A 23,673-nucleotide genomic window follows, 5' to 3' on the forward strand; every position below is an offset into this window, starting at 1 on the left:
AGTTCAAAGTGTAACTGGTGGTAAAGCAAAATTTTTCATTAAAGTACTACGAAATTCCGTCGCAACGAACTTCGAGGGACCACAAACTTTATTCGTTGTGACGGGAATTTCGTTGTAATTGCCTTTAAGCAATGTAATGGACATTAAATCGGAACTGAAAATTTATTTCGTCTAAACGGATGTTTCGTTGCATTGGTGTTCGCTGTAACGGAATTGCACTGCATCGAAAGTTCAAGTAATAAATAAAATTTATATCCACCATATTGCTTAAAAAATCTCCTGCCTAAAATTTCTGTTGCAAGTTTTTTCCAAAGTCATTGCTTGATTTTTAATTTGACATAGAATTAAAATGACACTATGCTTGGAAGAGGTGTATTAGAAAATGTGCATTTTCATCAAAAATGTCTCAATTATCATTGATATTAGACAATGTATTTTCATCGAAAATTACTCAAGAAAGTCATAAATGAACCTTAAGTGAACCTGGTACATATCAAACGGCGAAAATTGAAGTAAAGATTGATTTTCTAATTTTTTTTTTTTTTAAGTAGTTTGACACCTCTAAATATTAAGAATAGTATTACAACAATCTGATTAGTATTAATGTAGTAAAATGTCTTTTAATACTTAAACTGCACTGTTGGTATGCTTTATGTTGTTCAGGGGCGTAGTCAGAGGGGGACAGGGAGGGGCTTTTGTCCCTCCCTAAAAGAGAACCTCCAACTCTTACGCTCTTTCTAAATGTCACCAAAAAATATTTAAAATTGTAATTTCACGGCTTCAATTTCAAAAAAATTCGAAGGGAGAGCTACATAATTACTTTTTTTGCCATCGATCATCTGACAAAAAAAAAAAAAAAAAAACCATGACGTTTTTTAGGGCGAGAGGAGGTGTATAATTTCCAGTAATTTCCGAGGTCCACAATGGGGGGGGGGGAGGATTAAACACTACTATCTTGTTGCGCCTATACCCCTCTTTATTGGGAATCCTGGCTACGCTATGTTGTTTTAACCGCGTTCTATTCTCTCAGCTTGAACCTTTTCACAATACTCAAATATTTTATGTCAGATCCGTCATATAGGGGGTTAGGAGGCGGCAATTGCTCCCCATCCCCGTCTTTTAGAAATTCGTGTTCTTACATACAACCTTGAGCAGGGGCGGCAAATAGGGGGAGCGAGAGGGGGCGGTTGCACCCCCAAATTTTTCACTAAGAATAATAAAAAAACGGCTAAATTCAATTTAGATAACTTAGAAAATTATTTGCTTGCATTTTAAGAACAGAAAAAACAGATGGAGAATAATTGTTAGCCTTAACTAAAGAAGTAATCTCTTCATATGGGTTGAATATTTCAAAATTGTGTACTCTGTGCTATGATGGTGAATCTTCTATGAGATGCCCGTACAGTGTTTAGACTGCGCAATTGTTACGCGTAAACTCTATGTCATTTTACATAAAATTTTATGCTCATATTATGACTTAATGTTGAGCTAATAAGTGTTCATTGATTCCTTGTACTAGAAACATATTTTAGCCACTCGATTTAGCAACATTATATGCTTTCTTAGAAACTCTTTGTAAAGATATGCTCTTTATGAAAAACATCCCACATTAAAAAATACTTTCACATCCACAAATATATCATGAGGCTCTTTACTTGACAATCTCTGAGTGACACAAGATGGTCTTCAAGAGTTATAAAAGCCCCCTGGAAGAATTACTGGAAAGTGACCTTTTCAATCATAGAAAATCTGATGTCATTTTAATATGCATGACTTTGTTTGAATTTTTGTTTACTTTATTTATACTGCGGAGCGTTTTTTGAACAATGCCACACACTATCATAAAAATTTCAATCCGCTAACCTTAATTCTTGGATTGATAATTGATTCACTAATGCATGCTTGAGCCCTTGAACAAAGTGTAAAACTTTGTGACAGAACTTTCCATAACAGTTTTTACTGTATGCCAATGTAGAAGAAGTAACAAAATCACATGAAGTTTTAGTCAAAATATTAAATCACTATTTTGAATAAAATGATCAATTCAGTTTCTCAAGAAATTGAGACAGGATTTGATGAGATATATTTATCATTGATCTGTCCAATATTATGTAGATCGGTTATATAAAGCGAAAAAGAAAATATTACACTTATAAATAAAATGTATAGCACGAAGGAAGAGGAATTGTTTTGTGAATTGCGACTATACTTTTTAATGACGCTAAATGAATACTAGCCCAATTTAAAAAGTTTTCTTGGTTACTTTAAAGAGCGGAATTTGAAAGAAATGTGTTTTTTAATATAACTTTCTTGTTTCATTGTTTTTTGACTATTTCAATCAGGTCAGTCATTTTATAGTAGATAACTTTTGTGTCTCAACTTCAATATTGCTTTATTGTTCTTAACATTAAAACCATTTTATTATCACTTCCTGTTAACCAATATGTATTTTATACCGTACTGAGGAAATTCATGTTCAAAAAACTCGACCCCCCAAACGAAATGCTGAAATGCCGCCCCTGTGCTTGAGCATCTTTTGTTGCTTTTCGATATAATATGCCTTTGCACTGTACCCCGGAAACATTTAAAATAACGAGCCTGTTTAAAGTGCTAAAGCTTCCAAGAAGTATTCATTAAGTAGATTAAAAACTTTTTTTTCAGCTCAGTATAATCAACTCAATAGAAGTAGGAATATATTTTGCTGTAATCTTGAAAGGATAATTGTTAAAAATGAAAAAGTGGTAAAAATCACGTTCTTTAATTTTTTTCCACGTTTACATAGTGAACATTTTATTTTTTTCCCTGAAAAACAAATTCATTAATAGCAAAACGAACGCCTTAAGTTGTAAAGCATACTATTATGTTTCTAACAGAAACTTGGCAACAAAATATTGATTAATTTAAGAGGGGAAGAAATTTGAAAGCCTCTAAATTTAAAAAATAAAATCAAATTTTTAAGATTTTCCACTGAAAGATTCTGCTGATTTTTGTTTTTAATAGTAAAATTGACACAAACTTTAACAACACACACACACACACACACGAGATATGTAAAAAAGGAAGAAAAAAAATGGTCAAAAGCTACTACGACATTCAAGCTTATGTAACAGTTTTTTTGTATTTCTCTATGCATATTATTTTGTCGCATCACTAAACTTTCGAATGTTAACCGATTTCTGAACTACTTTCGTGTTTTGTGTTTGAACTTATATATTAAGTTTCACTTACACGAGATCTTCACAGATTTTGTTTTTCCGTAATCCAAAAAACAGCGTACAAAGCATTCTCCGCGGCATTCACTTTTGCTGCATTCCAGTTTCTGACACGATTTGCTCGAAAACTCGTCAATAAACATTCACTCAAAAACGTTTTCTACCCAAAAGCATCCGAGTAATCTCTCAAAATCCGATTTCTTTCAAGGAATATTTTCTGCTCTACTTAAAATCGTAATCATTGCGATTCTACAATCATAAACTGAAAAACAAACATCGTTCAAATACCGATCACTCACGAGATAGAAATGTCGTATTGCAAAAGAATTTTAAAAATTTTCGACTGTATTTCCGCTTGCATCTATGATGTAAAATAAAACCATTCATACATATCCTTATTGGTACAAAATCGTACATAGTAACATTGTGTATATCCTATTATCATTTTTTCCCTTGCATTTTAATTTTTACATGTTGATCTATTTCGTAAATATTTGCCACTTCCGTATCATCATTTACGGCTGCACATAGAGCAACGATAAGAGTTAGAGCATTCTTCAAAGTGTTAATGCAAGAGCAGTCAGAGCCGCAGAGAGCAGAGGCGGGTCCCCTTGTCAGTTATTTCACCGCCCCCCCCCCCCCAAAAAAAAAGAAACAAGAAGGAAAAGAAAAGAAAAAAGCGGGAAAAAAAGAAAAAAAGTGGAGAGGACAGAAAAGAAAACGGAAAAAGAGAAAAAAAGAGGGGGGGGTCTAGAAAACAATTGACTCTATTTTAGTGCCACAACAGTTAATACCAAAAGAGTCAACTTTACATTATCTTATTCGGAGTCCCACCCCTTTTTCTCTTTCTTCCTAGACTTTTTTTCTTCTTTCCTAATTTATTTTTCGCGTAAGTGTCGCCGGCGACCCCAATGCCCGGGCCCCTAGTTTCCGATAGGCTGACATGGCCTCTCGTCGGACCTGATAGCAGTTGACAGAAAACGAGTCCGACTCCGAAAACACTGACAGAGCGGCGGAAAATGACAGACTTCGACTCTTGGAGTTTTTAGGTCTTCCGACTCCGCCTTCTTTACTTCAAAATCAGTCCGACTCCGCAGCATTGGTCACTGTTGCGCATTCATGCACAGAACTCTGAATAAGGACGCCAGCAAAATTTTTATTGAACTCCCAAATCTTAACTGAAATTTCATAACGTTAAATTATTTTAAAAGATTTACGTAAGAGGTCACTTCAACGTTGACAGCAAACAGAAGCTGCCTTGACGAAAAACCACAAGCAATAAATATCGTTACAAATTCTGTAAATGGTAATTATTTTTGCGATTAATTTGTTGTAATCTGGCTAAATTAGGCGTTTGTTCCATTATTTTGCATCTAAAATTATTTTAGTAACCTAACCTGTAAATAGCTTCTTGTAATGTGCATACAACCCCCTAACACTAGACTAAAGTATACGGTCCCCCTATTTCTGAATGATAAGATTGGTAAATGGAATAAAAAAGAAAGTACCAAGAAGCATTTCGAATTTTGTCGAACTTTCCAAAGCAGTATAAAAAGCCCGAGTGGCATTTGAAAGGACAGTCAGTTATGCTTTTCTGAGATTCGTCTGATGCCTGCTCCACACTCTCCCTGAAAAAGCACGAGAGGTTTTTTTTGGCCGAGAGATCTGTGACGTCATGGCGAGGGAAGCGTTGAACGAGAGAGCCGTTCACACTCTCGGGCGAGGTGTTTGCGCACGCAGAAGCCGGTGATGTCACGAGCATTCGCGCGCGTTTCAACTGTCAATCCGCCTTGTTTGTTTACAAAATGGACCACGAAGTAGATGCAGATTTTGCGAGGTGCCTGTATTCTTTTTACATACAACTACCTACACATTTACAACACCAAGAAGGCAAAAAAGAAGTCGAGGAAGAAGAGATGGTGGTTGAACAAATATTTTTATCCGCTATTTTTATGAAACTGTTTTATGACAACAAATGTGAATTTAAAAAATTAAGATTACAACCAAAAATGGCCACAATATTATACAATTTAGTTATAAAAATAAAATATAAAGATCTTTACTCATGATTTTCATAGCATTGAATTACACTGTGCGGCAAAAAAAAAAAAAAAAACCCTTCGAAATGCTTCTGTCAAAAGTACTGTCAAAAAACATTTTTTTTTTTTCAAGCAGTTGAACTGAATTAACTCATTTTAATAATGCTGTTTCAAGTGCAGGTGAATTATTAAAAGTACAGGCGAAATTAAGATAAAATCTGAGAATTAAGTTTATCAAATAATTATAAAGCCTGATTAAGAATTCTTAATATTTTTAGAGTTTTGCAACCTTAAATATTTCATAGAAATGTACTAAAATGAAACAACATTTCATAGTTAATTTCATAGTTAATTATAAAATTAAATAAAAAGCAGAAAATAATAATCAACTTGCCCGTACAATATTAAATATTACCAGCCATAACGAGTAGCGAAGAACGAAGAAATAAGCTATGCCTTGCTAAAAACAAAAACGGAGAATATTCCGCGCGCGAACAGATGGCGGCGCCATCATGGCGCGGGATATTCCTTTGACTCGTGTGTAGTTTACCGCCAGAAAACGGAGACACTACGAGACGAGACAATTACGAGGCGAGGCGCCACGAGCCAAGGGAAGACCTCCATCCACATTCTCGATCTCGTCTTGTCTCGTGGTCTCGTCCAATAAGAGTGTAGAGGAGGCATGAGCGTTGCTCTGTTTATTGTGAGGCATTTCGCTGTGTTTTTGCGTATTTGGATGTAAATACGTGTGCTATCGTTGGGTATACGGTGTTAATTGATATTTGCCTAATTGCTATGGTGAATTTAGCAGTTGTTAACGATATTTCTTGTACATAGTTGTAAATAAATCTCCAGTGTTTTTCTCAAGAACTGTGTCGTCCTTCAAAAGAAAGTGTGAAGTTGCACCGAACACGTAACAATAGGTGCTTTACAGTTAGTGTTGTAATATCGCTGATTTTTTTTCAATTTATAATCTAAATCCTTTCGAAAGAAAAGTTAAGATGCGTGGATCTGGGGGTGGGGCTATTCTTCCACTTGTCTCTATTGATTAATTAACGTACAGCACCCCCGCTCTCCGGGGGGCGCACAGTGGTTCAAGGGCGGAAAAAATAGCCATTTTTAAGTTTTAAGATAAAAAATATTTCATACCGTAATTACTTAGCCCTTGAGTTGTGGTAACCTACTCCATAAGAGTTTTTTGAAAAAAAAAAAATTCCTTTTTCAGAAAAAATAAGCCAAGATTGTTGAACAATTATGTTTTTCCTTTTTTCGGACGTACGCCTTATACTTCAGTTTTAATTCATTCGTTCAATAAGGAGGACTAAAATTTAATAAAAGTCATTTCTGATTGGTTTTTCACACTTATAGGATGCATATTACATCGTAGTTAAAAATTAAAAATTCATAAAAATTGAAAACTACCTGAAATAAAAAAACATCATTTTCTTAAAAATATAATGAAAAGTATTGTGGAATATACTTTTATCGGCGGCTTCCGGTGAGCTAAAATTTACATGTATCAATAGTTTAATCCTTCCTGTAAATAAACAACAACATTTTAGCTGCGACCACCTGCGACTGCAGTCGTGGCAGATGATTATGTTTGATCTTCGCTATTTACGAATACCAATATAGTAAGTTAGAAAATAACTCGTAACGGTATGACAGGGGTAAATTGCTTTTTTATCATAGGAATTGGTCATCAAATTTGACATGCTCCAGACTAACGTATGTCACACTTTCACTACTTTGCAGGAGAGCCTAAAAACGTTTGTTTACAGTTTCCGAAAATTGGGGCTTTTGAAACATTCATCAATAAATATAGAGGATTTTTTAAAAACAGATTTACGTTGTTATGGCATAATGCGGATCATTATTCTACATGCAATGCAGTAGTAACCTGAAAATAACAATTTTCGGACCCGTTTGGTTTTAAAAAAGATACATATGAGAAAGAAATTTTTAAAACTCATACAGAATTATATATAAAAAGTTAAATAACCATTCTGTTCATAAAACAATGAAATTAGAAAATCATTAAACGTTTGAAATTTCTGATTTCCTTTTCGAAATCATTCTAGTATAAAGCTGTTCTCAGTTTGTCAAAATCGCCAGAAAATATTTTTCGAGGGTATCAATTGCAATAAATAAACCTTGCGTGTGGCGTACGGCTGATTTAATTTATATTTTTCACTAAAAATAGAAATGAATTTGAACTACAGAGAAACCCCGATTTCACGTTTCTCAAAGGCCTGAATCAAACATAAATTACATAAAATATGGGAAAACGTCAATGCAAATCCAAAAACATTAAATATGGGAAAACGTAAAATACGGAAAATGTATAAAAAGCAACAATCAGATAAGAAAACAAAAATAGTAATAAAGGTTGCTACGATGACGCTTATAAAATGTAAAAATGCGATATTTTACAAAAAGAACATTATTGTACACACCAGTTTAGATCATTCTAACACATTAAGTAACGAATTCGGGAGTTTGGGTTGAAAATAGTCAGTAATAATGAGTCATTGAATTCTAAGTAAATACAGCATCTTCCAAGATTGGAACACTTTGCAAAGTTTTTTCCTGGTCTTTATGATAAAGAAAATAGTCTTACACTATTATTAAACTCTTAAATGCAGTATTGAAAGAAGAGACGAGTTGTGTTTCCTGTTCTTCTTGTTCATCTTCATTGGCGGCCATGACCTTAAGTCCATAAGGTCAGCTACGGATGGAGCAGAAGCGTTTCTGTTTTCATGGATTAACTTTCAACAGAGTGAATTATGTTTAAAAATGCACAGAGGGAAACACTTTTCTTAATTTTAAAACATTTTTTTCTCTTTTTTTTAACAGCCAAGGGAAAACGTAAAATGCGGGAAATTAATGAATAACAAATTTTCTATCCGGGTTAAATTAATATTATTAGTGTACGGAAAACTGGGAATTGATGATAAAAAACGTAAAATGTGGGGGAAAACGTAGATTCGAGGGACGTAAAATCGGGGTTCCGCAGTGAATACGATCAGCAAGAAGCATGAAGATAAATATTACCATGCAACAATTTTAACAATTTTCCAAAGCATTGTTTGAGAATATTCAAAGTTATTGAATTTTTTCCGCTTTTTTGTTGTTTTGAACCACTGTGGGGCGCCCTGAACTTTTGGGAGGGCGGAAATTCTCAATTCGCCGAATGGAATCCCAATTATTGCCGAATGATAATATACGGGTATGGAGATGCACAACATAGGTACATCTGGTCGCTAAAAAGACGAATAGGCGTATCTCGCTTTTAACCCCCCCCCCCCCCCCATTTTGCAGAAAACCGATTTAAAGATTTCCAGTTTACTGTATCGCTTGAGAACCGCCACCAGTGTGAGGGACTGTAACTTTTTTACTATTTATTGTAGAGATACGCCCATTGATGATATTATAAAATCTACTCTGGACATTGCTGTTGTGGTCATAACTCATTTTTCGATTTTTCTGAGATACGGCCATTCGTCTTTTTAGCGACGATCTAATGAGAAGGGACCATTTGGTCATTTAAAAATAGCAACATTGCAACTATGTCTCCAAATTTGCCGAATTTTCAGACAAAATTTGCCAAATGAGGAAAAAGTAAGGGGAGGTCCAAGTGACTTCCCCTGCTTTTTGTTGTATCGTGAACGACATAGACAGCCAAGACTTGGTGGAACATTTTTTTTAGTGCAGTTGGAAATCCTACCAAAACTGCAGCCCCGACGAGTGGCAATGTCAGCCTAAACAGAAACTAGGGGCCCGTCTCTCACGGGAGCTCGGCTGGGAATCGGAGTAGAATAAATTTGATTAGTTTTATGCGGGGAGGCTGGCAAGGAGACCAAACTCACAAGGGGGCCGCCTTAGCTCTCGGCGGCCCTGCAGACCTGAGAGAACATAGTATTTGATGAAAGTTCGTTTCAGAGGAATTGTTTTGAATGTTTCTCCATTTTAACACAATTGACAAAAATAAAACATATTCGAAAAAGGAGATACGTAATTCAAATTGAATCAACGTACATTTTCTTAGGGAATAGTTGATCTTTCATTGTGCAAATGCTGCATAAATATTTGATTTCTATCTCACTAATGATTTATTTAATCAATACAGACTAATCATACAGAAGTGGAGTTTGAATTGCTACCGCAATTAGGCTGCAAGCACTTTAAATTCTAATCAGTAATGATCTTGTTCGAATAATGTAATGCAGGGATTCTCAACCATCGAACCAGCACCCGTCAGAGCGGAAAATATTTACCAGTCTTTTGGGGATTTTTACCTGTACGCGCTAAACGATTTCTTTTCTTCAAAAAATTACAATAACATCTATAGATCCTTTAACATTAATATTGTGATGGCATTCCTGGTACTTGTGGCATTCCTGGTATTTCTGACACTCCTGGTACTTGTAGCATTCCTAGAAGTTCTGACATGCCTGGAATTTTGGGCATTCCGGGGAGTTCAGGCATTCCTGGAATTTCTAGCATTCCTGGAATTCCAGGGATAGACTGCCTTTTGTCTTTTAGGCTCTTGTCGGACCTCTTGTAAAACTTGAAAGATGAACCAGGGAATCCGGGTATTTGGGGTATTCCTGGGACCTGTGTCATTCCTAGGATTTCAGGTACCTGTGGCATTCCTGAAATTTCTGGCATTCCTGGGATTTGGGGCATTCCTGAAAATTCAGGCATTTCTGGAATTTCTGGCATTCTTGGGCATCCAGGAATTGACTGCCTGTTATTTGTCTGAGACTTGGAGTGAAACTTGAACGGTGAGCCTGGAAAATCTGGAATCTGTGGCATTCCTGGTACTTGAGGCATTTTTGGGATTTCTGGCATTCCTAGAACTTGTGGCATTCCCGGGATTGCTGGCATTCCTGATACTTGTGGCGTTCCCGGAATTTTTGGCATTCCTGGAAGTTTAGGCATTTCTGGGATTTCCGGCATTCCAGGAATACCTGGAATGCCGTCTTTTTTGTTTGACAGCATCTACATGATACAAAAATGTATGATACTTATATTTTACTATCTTTTGATTAACAATTTCTAGCTTGCAGTGATTACATGTGGCTTTTCCTTTTTAGATTTACGACATTTCGAATGTACTGTTTGAACACTAATTTACTGAATCATTCCTTTTACAAGGGCATGTTTAGTATAGTTTTTATTATCATCGAGGTTTTAAAATTAACACGATCTTTAAAAATGTAACAAAAATTTTCTTATTCTTAATTAAGTAAGGTATCGAAAACAATTTTTTTTCTCTCAGAAAGCATAACTGTTAGTTATTTCTGTTGTTTGTTTTATTCTTCTCGTTTTAATGCAAAATTATTTTTCATTACATTACATCGCCAAATGGGGAGTTTTTTTAGTTCATATTTATTCACAGGATGATGGGCATTTAAAAATAAGAAATGTAACTTTTAAAAAAACAAACCAAATAAATACAAACTTTTATTCGGGAGTAATTTTTAATCAGAGAATGATATTCATGCATAATATAGCATCAAAAGTTATTTAACATACACCAGTAATATAAACTTACCTCAAAGTAATTAATGAGTTTCCATAATTTTTTTTTTCTCTCGAAAGTTTAATGTTTAACAAATACGTTACTGGGCCCATCCACATTCACGTGCGAGACAATCAGACGCAATAATTTCACCAACATTTCGTTATAAATTTTAATACTTCAACTAAAAAGAAGTAAGCACATTTTTTAATCTTTGCATTTGATACAAAGATACTCCTGACACAGTTATGTTTTTATTGATTAATTTTATTTTTTGAAAATTTAACGTATTTGCACGCGTTACGTGCGGGACATTTTTTGCTTTATTATATTAATGTAGCCACGGCCGATCCTAGCAGGTGTGCAGCGCGAGCACAGCACGAGGGCGGCTAAAACTAGAGGCGGCCGCATGCTGAATATAGTTCTATCAATAAAGCCAAAGTTTTTTTTTTTTTTTTTCGAAAATCTCAAAATAAGACTAATAATAAAGGGGAAATAATTTGCTGAATATTTAATAGTCAATGAATAATAAAAATTCGTCCAGATTTCCCGATAGCACAGCATAGTTCAAGAAAAATAGTTTAGCTCGGATAAGTTGAATTATGACCTTGACAATGTTCTGCTCTTTGGGGGGAATTCAGTGTAAAAGGGTCGCTCGTTATTGGCGCGAATTTGAGCTGGGATACTTTTGCAAAACTACTACGAAAGTAACCTAACTCAACTCGGAGCCAATTACCCTTCCCTATTGCCCCAAAATCCCAAAATTAGGCAAATATTGTCAAGGGCAAAAGTTAAGTTGGATATCTTTATAGCTATAAGCATATATTTTCTTCTTGGATCGAAAAAGGTGCCTTGAACCCCGAAATACGTGTATTTAGTATTTACACAAACTTTGCCTTTTAACGTGTGTATATTTTTAGATAATCATATGTCGAAATCTGTCGAATTTCTTATTGTCTTACCAGTGGGAAAGATTAAAGATGACACGTTTATTTAATATCATTCAAACACAAAATTTATGAAAAATACCGGTAAATAAATCTACTACTCCCTGAAAGGCATTTTTCGGGTTCCCCCCATTAGTATCATATCACAATCCAGGGTCCCCCGTACCTACCACTATTTGTCGTTTTAGCGGTTGGATGGGACCCTGAAGACAGATCTGTTTTTTTTTTTTTTTTTTTTTTGATCCAGACCAGAAGCCGAGCAATCCCTGGACCATCACTCCCGGGGTATTGATTCACTATGAGGACTTAATGACTACGGCACATTTAACGTGCCGTTAACAAACATGGAGGTTTCTTCGACCTGCTATTATCGAACCCGTGACCCTTCGGTTATGAATTCGACGCCTTACCGATCAAGCCACCATGACCAATGAGTCATTAGTAAGATGACCATGACCAATGAGTCATTAGTAAGATGACCATACGTACCGTTCTGAACGGGACTGCCCCATTTTTCAGGTATCTTGTCCCAAGGTTCCCCTCATATACTGAAAAGTTCCGCTGTTTGAAGTGACAGAACGGAACACTGATGAATGCTTCAACCAAAAGTTGCTGGATGGAGCTGTTTAAGTATTTTCAAACCAAAAAATTAGGTCATGCACAATTATTTAATACATTTTATGTTCGTTCGAGCGTTTACCTCATAGAGAGCATATTTTTGGTTATGACTTACATGTGGTTTAACGAAAAAACACTATTGCAATTCGCAGTCATAAAAGCATTGCTGATTTTAAAATCAAATTGTTTGTGAAGTTCTGTCAAAAATGTCATTCTTTATAAAAATCAGCACCAACTTCATGCGACCCACATTTCATTCAAATTGCATCAACAAACCTACAATTAATTCACCTCTTTCAAGTGCTCATTTCTCTTTTGTCTATACAACCAGTTCGGTTCAAGGTTAAGACGTACGCGATATCATTTTAGCATTTAATCGAAATTTTCACTCTTTCACACTGAAAATCATTGGAAGTAAAAGAAACAACAGTTGTTTCAACAAAAATGCATCATTTTTTTAAATTCTTTTTTCAATTTGCGAAGTTTCGGAAAAGTAATCATCCGGAATATTCATTAACTCTGTGGGAGGTCTCGAAAGCTAGGTGTTTTTTTTTTCCCTACTGATATCAGGCAGGTCTTCTCTGTTGTGGTTTCATAATATCCAGCGTTTGGTAGCAAAATTCGTAACAGAGCGAGCAATACCGCGACAGAAAATGTTTCACTGGCGGTGGAATATGGTTTGTACTTAGCAAATGCGTTTCAGAAGTGATTTTTGAGAAAGTTGTTTTTACGAAAATATATATTATGTTTAAAATTACTTAGAACATAGGAGTGCTTAAATTTAATATGCCTTTGAGGAAATTAAATGTTTTCAATTTGATAATAAAATTTAAAGAATCAAAATTGAGGAAAATAGTGATTTTTGTGTCTATGGTTTTGCAACGCTTGTAACAAAATACCCCTTTTCCTTGATACGAAACTCTAGTGAAAAGTGATTTTATTCCCAGTTTTCCAAATTTTGACCTAGCGATAAGATACTTAATCTGACATATTTGCTTCAGGTAAAAGGAGTTTCAGTAAACTAAAAGTTCCTAAATCTTTCTTGTATCGCAGCCTCTTTTGACCAGCGGACCGGCAAGAGCTTTAGAAAAAAATATTGCGGACCGGCGATGTTTTCTTTTCCTTCTTATCTTTCTTCCTTTTTATGTGGCACCCCCCCCCCCAAAAAAAAAACTCGCATTTGCGAACGGTTAATAACATGTGAATTGTGTCCCCGGACCGGTGAATGACTGAAACAGGTTTTTTTTTTCCTTTTTTTACAAACTATAATAACAACAAAAAAGGAATTAATAAATCTAAAAAATCTTTAAAAAGAATAATAAGACAAGTAATTATTGTAACAATTACGCAGAAATAATATACGACATTGCTGAAAAATCATAGAAAAGTACGAAAATGAATCACAGAATTCACGTAAAATATGTCGTATAGGATATTATTTTTATCATTACGGTGTTTTCGTTTTTTGAGTAAGGACCTTTTTTTTTTTAACGTGGATGAGCAAAAATCTCTGGGGACTGGTCAAATTTTTCTCACCGGTAGAGAGTCGCTGCTCTATCGGATGTGGCCATAATCTGAATTGAATCCAAAATCTCTAAAAAAATTAATTTCAGCGAAATTATTAACTCATTTGCCTCTCAAAAGTCAGAAAACTTAGGCCCATCTGTTACGTTACCGTAAACAAATATTGCCTATAATCGCGTTTTTAAAACTTCAATTTCTAAAAATTTCTGCAAAAGCCCCCTTGAACCTTTCATCCCCGTAACATCATCAGAGATGGCCTTAAACTGCGTTTTTAAGACTACAATTGAAAAAAATTTCCAGGGGGAGAACCCCTGGACCCCCCTACCAATTAGGGAACATTTCAAGATTAAAATATAAATACAAAAATAAATATATACAACAATGAACAAAAAGTTGCATTAAATTATTTTCTGAGAATTATACTTGCAGAATTTGTAATGCAAAAAAATTTTTTTTTTTTTTAAAGAAGCGTTAAGATAAGACGCAGATGATAAAGATGTAAAACTTAATTTTATGGGGCTTTTTTTTAAATGAACAATTTCATATAACCCCCCCTTCCCCCATAAAACATTACTGCTAAAGAGTTCCCCTCCCAGATCCATAGTCTGGCTCCGCCACTAACGGACAGTATAGATAAATGGAAAAAGAGATATTCAGACCTCCCCCCCCCCCCCACCAGAAAGTAAATGTTGGCTGCGCTAGTGATTATGTGATAACAAAGTAAATCATAATAGAAATCTCGCAAGTAGATATTGTCACCCTCCAGTTCTTTAAAATCTTTTTACTTTTATTTATTTATTCGCAAACAGGGGGGGGGGTGGAAACACTGAAATGCAAATGTTTAATAATTTCGTGTTATATATACAGCTTTTCATTTCATCTCTTTGGATTACCACCATATTTACATAAGAAAAATCTCTTGTTTGGAGACTACTCAAGTAATTTATAGTTATGAAAGTATCAGCACAAATAAGCACAAGAAACATTCTTAAAGATAAAACAATGCACATTTACATAGCAAAATTGAATAAATCTCCTGCTTCTAAGGTTAAATTTAATCCAAAAAAAAAAAAAAAAGAACAAGCATAAATCTGCTCCTGGCGACTTTAGTATTGGCTTACTAAAACCTTATGCCTATTCCCATTAAAATTAGAATACCAAGTTTACTACATTATGTTTCTCTCAAAATTAAGACTCTAGAAATAGAAGATTAACAAAGCCAAGTAAATTTAATGAAACAATACTTCACTGAAGTTTCTAAAACATATCTAAAAAAAATTCACCCAAAATTAGAACACATACCGCTTGCCTTAATTTCTTTTCTTTACGCAGTAGCTTAACTTGTTTAGTGATGGTGGATTAACCATCAAACCTTAGATCTAAGAATGTCGATCACAAAACGAGGCACTAGCAATATCGTTGTTTAATCGGTTTTATACTTCTATTAATTTTATTTTATAAGCACAACTTTCCATTTATTTAAAACATCTATTTCAAGTTCGCGTACTTTTGCACAACTTTTTCCTTCATAAACCCAATGAGAAAGCAGCACATCAAACTGTTGAAACAATGTTGCCAGAAATGCTTTAATACGAAAAAAAAACATTTTGGTGTTGCACTAATGCATACCTAAGTCCTTCCCTACTTTTACTTACAAGTTCTTAAACGTCATTTTGCAAATAATGGGATAATACTAACAAGCGGTATTGCCTATCAGTGTCTCACACAATCTTTTTATTTACGATTAGGTCATTTTAGGTGCAAGTCATAGGTGGTCATTCTCATTATTACAATTATGATGTCACACAACAAGGCTACTACAATCAATGAGGATACGGATAAAAATACATTCAAGTAAACTTTTAGGCACCTGATTGAAAGTTTGAAAAAAAAAAAAAAGGGGGGGGGGGAGGAACAGAGTTTCGACGAGATGCCACGTCAGCCTAGTCGGAAACTAAGGGCTTGACTCCAAATTGGAGTTGTATTTTGACAAGCTTTATGATGAGAGGAGGCCTTGCGACCATACTGACTAGGAGGCCACTTGGCTCTCGGCGGGCCTGGGAAGGAAGTCCACGCCATGATCATGCAAGGAAGTTCATAATAAATGCGGGAACCATGATTCCAATATATGAACAACATAATGCACTTGCTGAGAGCAATTTATATTACATAGACCTAAAGACACAAAATTCTCCAATGAGCTTTCCCTATCAGTTTAATAAGCACATTCTCCCAGTTTGTGAGTTGCAATGAAAAATATAGAGAAATATTTCAACTTCAGCCTCATCTCCACCTCATTAGTTAAATATTAACCCCTTACAGCTATAACGACTTAAATTCAGAACTTCTCAGTACAGCATGCCATATAGCGACAGCCCGATTATCACATACAGAGACTGCAGTTTCGTCCTTGTTTTGAAGTCATCAGTCTGGAATAATGAATAACCGAGCTGGAGGCAGATGTCATCTCATTGAAGCAGGGAGTGCCAACAAACTGGTAGCTAAAGTAGATTTAGCTAGCAGTTTGTTGGTACTCTTAGCTTCAATGAGACATTTGCCTTCAGCTCGGTTATTCACTATTCCAGACTGATGAGTCCATAACGTAGACGAAACTGCAGTCTCTGGATGTGATAACCGGGTTGTTTGTATACTGCTTGTTGTTCTGCCTTAGCCCTGGCATAAGGGTTGAAACTTGCTGAGTAATTAATGATAATAACGAATAAATAACGAATAAATGCATTTGTGCTGAAAATTAAAATAATCAATTATCCAACGTATTGAAGCACAAAACATGCAAATTATTGCAGACACGTGTTTCGGCGTAACAGGGAGCGCCTTTTTCAATGCAAAAAGTAATGAGCTTATGGATGAAAAGACTTCCGACAAAAGCCAAGAGTAGATAAGCATACAGCTTAAAAATAGTGGATTAGCCAAACACCAAAGAGAAAATTATAAACCAGTAAGGAACCAATAGGAATGCAAACAGAGATCAGGAGCTCTCTCTGAGGTACAGTAAGGCCAAAAGAAAGAATTTAATTAGACAAAGATTAAGCCAAAGCTTAAACAAATAGAAAATGTCAATAACCGTGAACCGCAAGAAATGAAAAGCAAGGGTAGTTTTGAGGGAAATTTTTTTGGGGGGCAGGGTGGTCTCGCTCTGGGGGGATTTTGTGGCACTTAGGGGGTGCACTTTGCCTTTTTGGGGGGGAGGAGCATGTATTCATTATAGGTTTTTCAAGTCTTCAGTTTGAAGGTGTTAGTACTTCCTTGGATAATTCTGCTAGGTCACGCAGTGAACAGTGAGTCAAATGATTTATTGCTCATGATTTAGTTTGTAGGGAAGATGTTCAAATTGAAGAAACCGCTTAATTTCAAGTTGACTCATTTTGATAACACCAGAATAGTTAATTGAAATACGCTTTTATAATAATGACAATTGTTGACAATATTATGGAAAAGTAACTTGAAAAGGCCCAATAATATGCATATGCGTTCTAGCTTTGACAATACGCTAATGCAGTGCTTCTCAACCTTTTTTACTTTGCGGCACACTTAAGAAATTTCTAGATCAACGGGGCACGCTGAACTTAATTTCGCAATGGTAGTATAGAAATGGTTTTATCATTCACTGGTAAAATGACGTGTGGGGGGGGGGGGACTTTTTTCATAGGAATGAAACAATTATAACTAGTAGTGTATTTAAATTTATTTAAAAAGTAGAAATATTTCGAATGTATTGAGCTTGATAATGAACAACAAAAACTATCTATATTAGATTTTACAGAAATTTATGCTTCATATGTTTCAAAGCACTTCTGTCAAACATGTCATTAAAGTGCAGTCAAACGATTTATCAAATAATGTTTCATGAAAGAAGCAAGCAAGAAATTAAAACCAAGCACCCAACTTTCGTTTGACACTGAGACACTTGAGCCTACCTAAGAGGAGCAAAGACGTTTGGTATTCGGCTCTATGCTGGAAAGAGCTACACGGAGTTCTTGATCCAGGCTCCTTAGAGATGATCTATTGCTGTTTTTTTTATAAGTGTGAGGGCTGAGAAGCTGAGTTCACAAAGATATGTAGTTAAAAATGGTAGCAGCACATCAATAGCAAGACATGAGATGGTGGGATACTCATTTTTAACCAGCAACCAAAATTCGTGCAGAGGCACTTCGCTCAACTTTAGTTTAAGAGTATTGTCGTTCTTGAGGTTTATTAATTTCCGCCTTCCAAGAAAGGTCTTTAACTGATACATCCTGAAGTATGACTAAATGCTCTGCCACCACATTCAGCAGCTTTTCTGCCATGCCATTTCCTTCACATACCATGCATGTTGACGGCTTGTTTGAACATGTCCAATGAGCCACGATATACTTCTTCTTTCCAGAGGTGAATTTTTGATTTGAAGCCGTTTAGCTTGTCCATACATGTAAACCAAATTCTCTCCTTGTTATTGCATTTTCCGATTCAATTCGTTAAGGTGTTCAAAAATGTCAACCATGTACGCTAGTTTTACCAGCCAATATTTGTCTTGCAACAAACTGGCTTACTGCATTTCGTTTTTTTAAAATCAAAAACTATCGTACCTCGTACCTCAATTCGAAAACTCTTGATAGTACCTTACCATATGAAAGCCCGCGAAGCTCTGTATGAAGAAGTAGGGACCCCCCAGTTCTTCACAAAGTATACGGAGAAAAGTCGAGAATTGAGCCGTCTCGATTTTGTGAAATTCACGATTGTCACGACTTCCGCCAAAGCTGACTTCAGCTGAATTGAGAAGTTATGGAACGATACAAACGCTACTCGGTCGTAACTTTAAAATAAAATTCATCAAGGGTCTCTCTTTTTATATAACTACGAAAATACCGCGGCACACTGGGTTCCTTGTCGCGGCGCACCAACGTGCCGCGGCACACCGGTTGCGAAGCCCTGCACTAATGGTAACAGTAAATTGTTACTTGTACCAAAAATCTAAACCCCCTCATGTTTTATGAACCTCTGCTGTTGCATCACTTCCTAAAACGTTCATTATCTGTCCAATTTTTTTTTTTTTTTTTTTTTTTTTTTGTAACCTTTACCCTATTTCATTTATTTTGAATAATTATCCTGTCGTATGCAGGGAAACGACAGTTCGGCAGTATATACAGAAATGAGTTTTCGAAGGGCTGTGGTAGCCCGATCGGTAGAGTGTCGAACTCGGGGCCGGAGGGTCCTGAGTTCGAACCTCGATGATCGAAGATCCACCGTCGTCATTAAAGGGGACTGGGCGACGTTAAATATGCTCGTGGTCTCAATATCCTCCAAGTGAAACGATACCTCTGGGGGTGCTAGCACCAGGTAGCTATTAACTCCTGGTCTAGTTCTAAATTCTCATTAACTGTTCGATCCGGTGATGGTGCTGCCATCTATCGGTATAAAAAAAATAATGGAGGCAAGGCACTTAGTATGCAGTCCTCGACATAAATACAGTTGTAGTTAGTTGTGACTCGGAATCGAAATCGAAATCGAGTTTTCGAAATATTAGAAGAAACGCGTTTTGGATTCAGTACAACAATAAGGAAATGTTGGAATTAGACGCTTATACCAAATAACCAAGCTTGTACAATAAAGCTAACGTACAATAGGTAGCAGAAATGTAAAAAAAAGAGAAAAATTTGCAGTTGTCGCCCCCTGTTCGTTGACGTTCACCAACTCCCGAAGCATCGCAATCTTATTTGATTCGTAAAGATTTAAATCGTGAATTAAAAAGAATCAAATTAAAGACGCCTTACAAGTTCCACTTGGAACAAAAAGCACCCCTTTCCCCGGTTTTAAACTAACTTGTAGAGCTATAGGATTAGTTGCTAAGGGGCTCCTGAGCATCGTAAAACGGCAGTTTTGTACGTTTGAAAAGTCGCCTTCAAATTCGTGGTCTCTAGTAATATATTTTGCTTTTAAGCTGAGGGCTTGAATTGAGTTGAGCCTAGGATTTTCTGTTAAAATAGAAACTCTTACATAATGATATTCTAATTCATTGAGAAAGTTGGAATAAGCATTATTTGATGCATAAAAAAAAATCTCATTCGAACGATATAGAATGTTAAGGGGTGTGGGAAATCTTTTGTCCCTCTAATAGGCAATTTACGCGAAAGTTTAGCTTAAAAAATTAATTATAAAAAACTAATCCGAAATTTAAAATGAAAAACCCTAGGTGCAAATCCCCTGGCTTCAAAGTAATTTTGTACCAAATTTCAAGGCTGTAGGTGCTATGGGGTCTCCTGTGGACGCAGGCTCGCCAGACTTCCTTTCACAATATCTTTGACGTTACTTTTTTTTAATATATAGATAAGCTTGTCAGATTTCTGAAATGTTTAACCGGAACACCGCCCCCCCCCTTCCCCCGTGCATCGATAATATTCAAAAAGGTACACTGCCTTGACTGGTTTTTAGGGTGTTTTATAGGGCAGTTCATTCTCAATGCTATGAATAAATAATTACTAATAATGAACCTAAAAACGAGCTGATGTGTGCATCACATGACTTCCTTTTACTCCAATTTAATGTCATTTCCCCATTACTGGCAATTTTAATGTGATTCAATGGTTTACTCTGACCAACAATGGCCAAACTGAAACAGATTTTTAAAAAAATCGCCAAATTTGTCGCCAAGGTGGTGAAAAAACTTGACGACCAAAAGACTGGCGATATATCGCCAAGTGTCCGCTAAATTATAACATCACTTGAGTTTACATCGAAATTAAAAATGATTTCCCTCCAAAAAGGGGCAAAAGACCCCTCTAGAAACACCCGAATGCAACCAAAAGGGGAGGTGCACAACTAGACCCCACTAGGAGTCTACGCACCAAATTTCAACTTTCTAGGACTTTTTGTGTTATGTGACATACATACGCACATACGTACATACAGACGTCACGAGAAAATTCGTTGTAATTAACCCGGGAATCGTCATTATGGATATTTCGCGCGTCTATACGTTCTTAGGCACTTATCCACGTGTGGTCGAGTCAAAAAAAAAAAAAAAAAACTCTATATTCATTCGGGGGTGAGTAAAATGGAAATGAAGGTCGATTTTTGAGTGAAAATGTTTTCGCGAATACAATACTTCCTTTTTTGTAAAAGGAAGCAAAAGGGTATTTCGAAATGTCAAAAGCAGACAAATTTCTGATATTTTAATATGTATAAGTTATTTTAATAAAAAGAACACTGAATGAAAAATAAAGAGTTGAACAATATTTACATATACTTTTCATTGGCTAGAACTTATTGTAAAAAGTCTTTTTCGGTTTTAATCTTGTTGTAAAAATCTTTACCAGTTAGTCCGATATCAATTTTAATCATCAATGTTGAAATGAGAAAATAATTATCCTAAATATTCCTTCACAGTTAATTATTTTTAGACTTTTTTTGTTCATCTATAACCAAATTTATCTTTTCCGTGATACCAGGGTTTTGTCTGAAAACCGGGACGTCAGGCAAGCCTATATATATATATATAGAGAGAGATAAGTGTTCCATCTACGGGGAAGAAAAAAAACTGATTTTGTTTGGACAAGTATATTATGTGAACAACAATGTTAAATAGCTTCGTAGTTTCACGTGATCGATAATCCGAGCAGTGAACTTTGACAATAAAGATTAAAAAGTGCGTGCGGGAACAAATTAGCAAAGTTATTTGAAGTTAGCAGGATTTTGTGAAAAAAAAAAAAGAGATAGCTTGTATACTCATGCGTCGTCATTCACAATAGTAGGGGAATGTGGGGCAAAGTGAAATATTTACTCTGCTTTTAGCGCCACCTATCTGGTAATACTTTAACTGTATAATAGCACATGTAAGCTATTCTAAGACAGTAAAAAATACTACCGAAGATTAAAACATATGATAATACAGGCAATTTTCAAACATTGATATTCATTTTGTAATATTTTGTAGCAAGTAAAAAATCATTTTTGTTGTTATAACATAATTAAGTTCTTGTTATTAACATTTTAAATATTAATTGACACCTTCTAATACTCTGTGAAATATTTGTTGTTGTTGTTGTCGTGTGCCAGCTAGGCTGGCAATTTGGGATGCTCTGCTTCACTTTCCCAACTGTACACTGTAAAAAATCTCGGAAAACTCTCTGAATATATAAAAAAGTTTTCCGTAATACACAGATTCGTACGCCCTCCGCAGTTTTCTGCTATAATCAAAAACGTTTCCCGAATAGCAAGAAAGTAAGAGTCGACGCATGCGCAGCTCGCAATTTTATAGTCCAGCAGAAAATCTAAACTGAAACTTTCGAAAGCACGCAATAAAAACAAGTGCTGACTCATGTATGCGAAGTAACACTCATCAAGGGGATTAGTAGAAGTTATGTTCCTCGCATGAATTCACTGAAGATAATTCTAAAGTCTTATATTTTCTTGCATATGTATCGTCATAAGATTGAATTTGAAGCTATGTCACTTATTTTTAAGTACGAAGTGCAAATTCTCGACGCATGCTCGCGGAAGGAATACAAACTGAAATTGAAAACCAAATAACTACCGAGAGGACGCCATGTAAATTCATTGCGTCGCATAACTTGTGTAGGTAATTTACTTTTTTCTTGGATACTTTTCTTCTTTCTACCAAATGGGTAATTTTTGTTGGCAGAATTTTATTCTGTCATAAAAATCACCTTTTTGGTGACCAAAGCCTGCAAAAGACCACCACCGACGAATAGGTAAGTCGCTTTGCAACTCTATTACTTTAAAGAGATTTAGTTCATATAAATCTCGTTTAAAAAAAAAACTATTTTCTTCAGTATTATTTTTTCGTTGTGAACTATTGCAATTTGAAAATATTTTACATTACATAGAACACATATTTAAAGTGCAAGTGTGTCTAGTTTTATTCTGTAAAATTTATGAATTGAAGATTATAAAAAAATTTAAATATGTGTTATTGTGTACTTTGTTTTTATGTGTCAATCTCAGTTAATATTTGGCTATGTATCAAGCATTATGAATTAAATGTTATAATATGCAAATTGTCAGGTTTGATAGTTCGTCTTTAAGGTTGCATGTTTTCATTCTCTTGTAAACAGTGTAGCTAGATTGTATGAAGTAAAAAAAAAAAAAAAAAAAAAACTATCTCTTGTAATTAGGAACATAGTGCTTCAGTATTATCTAAATGACGATATCTCTTTAAATATTTGCATTAGCGAAACGCTTTAAATTAGTTAAATGTGTATTAATTTATTTAACAAATAGATACATATATGTATTTAAAAGTGTCTTCATTTTTTTCGTTTTACGAGCCTCAATTTTACCAAAAGCAAAAAAGAAAAAAAAAAGACTTAATAAAATAATTTTGTATTTTTACACCATATTAAAGTATTTGACTTATAATTTATATGATACTTTGATTTATAATGTATGTGATACTTTGATTTATAATGTATATGATGTTGCTTTTTCAAGGGGGGGTGGGCGCTTCATAGCATTTTATGGGTGCACCATCACTTTTATGGTGGGGGAGGGGTTATTCTCGTATATATGAAATGGAATAATCATGTAATAGAGTTCAATGTTTTAATAAATAAAATATATAATGCATTTTGCGCACACTGTAAAAATAAAATCAGTAACCTATTTTGAATAAGTATTTATATTTGTGATGAGCTGGAAAAGGGCAAGAACAGAAGAATCAACCCGAATGGTTCCAGCAGGGGGACTTGGTGTCATATTTAAATTCATCAATTTCTCTGTTGGTACTTTTCGGTACACTTTGTTCGTCAGAGAAATTGACTTGAGGTGAACGAATTCCGGAACGCGAAGGG

The 23,673-nt window shown here is 35.2% G+C and overlaps 1 protein-coding gene across 1 annotated transcript; it reads right to left on the reverse strand.

The window, feature by feature from the left end:
- Nucleotides 1-9,613: 9,613 nt before the first annotated feature.
- LOC129228370 (uncharacterized) lies at nt 9,614-10,123 on the reverse strand. The gene has a single exon (XM_054863048.1). It carries the CDS (start codon nt 10,121-10,123, stop codon nt 9,614-9,616), a length of 510 nt encoding a protein of 169 aa, XP_054719023.1.
- Between the last annotated feature and the right edge of the window lie 13,550 nt (nt 10,124-23,673).

This window comes from Uloborus diversus, chromosome 8, assembly GCF_026930045.1.
Source record: "Uloborus diversus isolate 005 chromosome 8, Udiv.v.3.1, whole genome shotgun sequence".
Classification (NCBI taxonomy): Eukaryota; Metazoa; Arthropoda; class Arachnida; order Araneae; family Uloboridae; genus Uloborus; species Uloborus diversus.